The sequence below is a fragment of the Pteropus alecto genome, unplaced genomic scaffold (genome assembly GCF_000325575.1).
Source record: "Pteropus alecto unplaced genomic scaffold, ASM32557v1 scaffold396, whole genome shotgun sequence".
NCBI lineage: Eukaryota > Metazoa > Chordata > Mammalia > Chiroptera > Pteropodidae > Pteropus > Pteropus alecto.
Genome location: NW_006438082.1, coordinates 651,764 through 652,479, shown reverse-complemented (window position 1 = coordinate 652,479; position 716 = coordinate 651,764). Strand labels below are relative to the sequence as shown.

Sequence of the window (716 nt, the reverse complement as noted above, 5' to 3'; positions counted from 1 at the left end):
GCCCCCCTGAGCCCCAGGACTTGAGCAGCAGCGTCTGCAAAGAGGAGAAGATGCCGAGAGGAGGCTCGCTGGAGAGCGACGGCTGCCCCAAGGAGCCAGCTAAGACTCAGCCCGCGGTCGCGACCGCCACCACGGCCGCAGAAAAGTACAAACACCGAGGGGAGGGAGAGCGCAAAGACATTGTTTCATCCTCCATGCCAAGGCCAAACAGAGAGGAGCCTGTGGACAGCCGGACGCCCGTGACCGAGAGAGTTAGCTGACTTTACACAGAGCGGATTGCAAAGCAAACCAACAAGAATAAAGGCAGCTGTTGTCTCTTCTCCTTATGGGTAGGGCTCTGACAAAGCTTCCCGATTAACTGAAATAAAAAATATTTTTTTTTCTTTCAGTAAACTTAGAGTTTCGTGGCTTCAGGGTGGGAGTAGTTGGAGCATTGGGGATGTTTTTCTTACCGACAAGCACAGTCAGGTTGAAGACCTAACCAGGGCCAGAAGTAGCTTTGCACTTTTCTAAACTAGGCTCCTTCAACAAGGCTTGCTGCAGATACTACTGACCAGACAAGCTGTTGACCAGGCTTCTTAGGGTACGCCTGCACCTCCCTTCCCACCCGGACCTCCCCCATGTGGTCGTTAAGGACAGAGAGCACTTGAGAGGACACTCCCATTTTTGGTGCCATTGGTGCCCCAGTCTCAGCTCTCCTCTCCCCCCACCCTACC

General features: G+C 53.8%; 1 protein-coding gene across 1 annotated transcript in view; it reads left to right on the top strand.

Moving 5' to 3' along the window:
* MECP2 (methyl-CpG binding protein 2) overlaps positions 1–388 on the top strand; it is a 49,683-nt gene extending 49,295 nt beyond the window's left edge. Inside the window, exon 4 of the mRNA XM_006915319.3 lies at positions 6–388. Within this exon, the coding sequence (XP_006915381.1) occupies positions 6–260 (255 nt within the window). The 3' untranslated portion in view covers positions 261–388. The remainder of the gene's footprint in view (positions 1–5) is intronic.
* Positions 389–716: the final 328 nt, after the last annotated feature.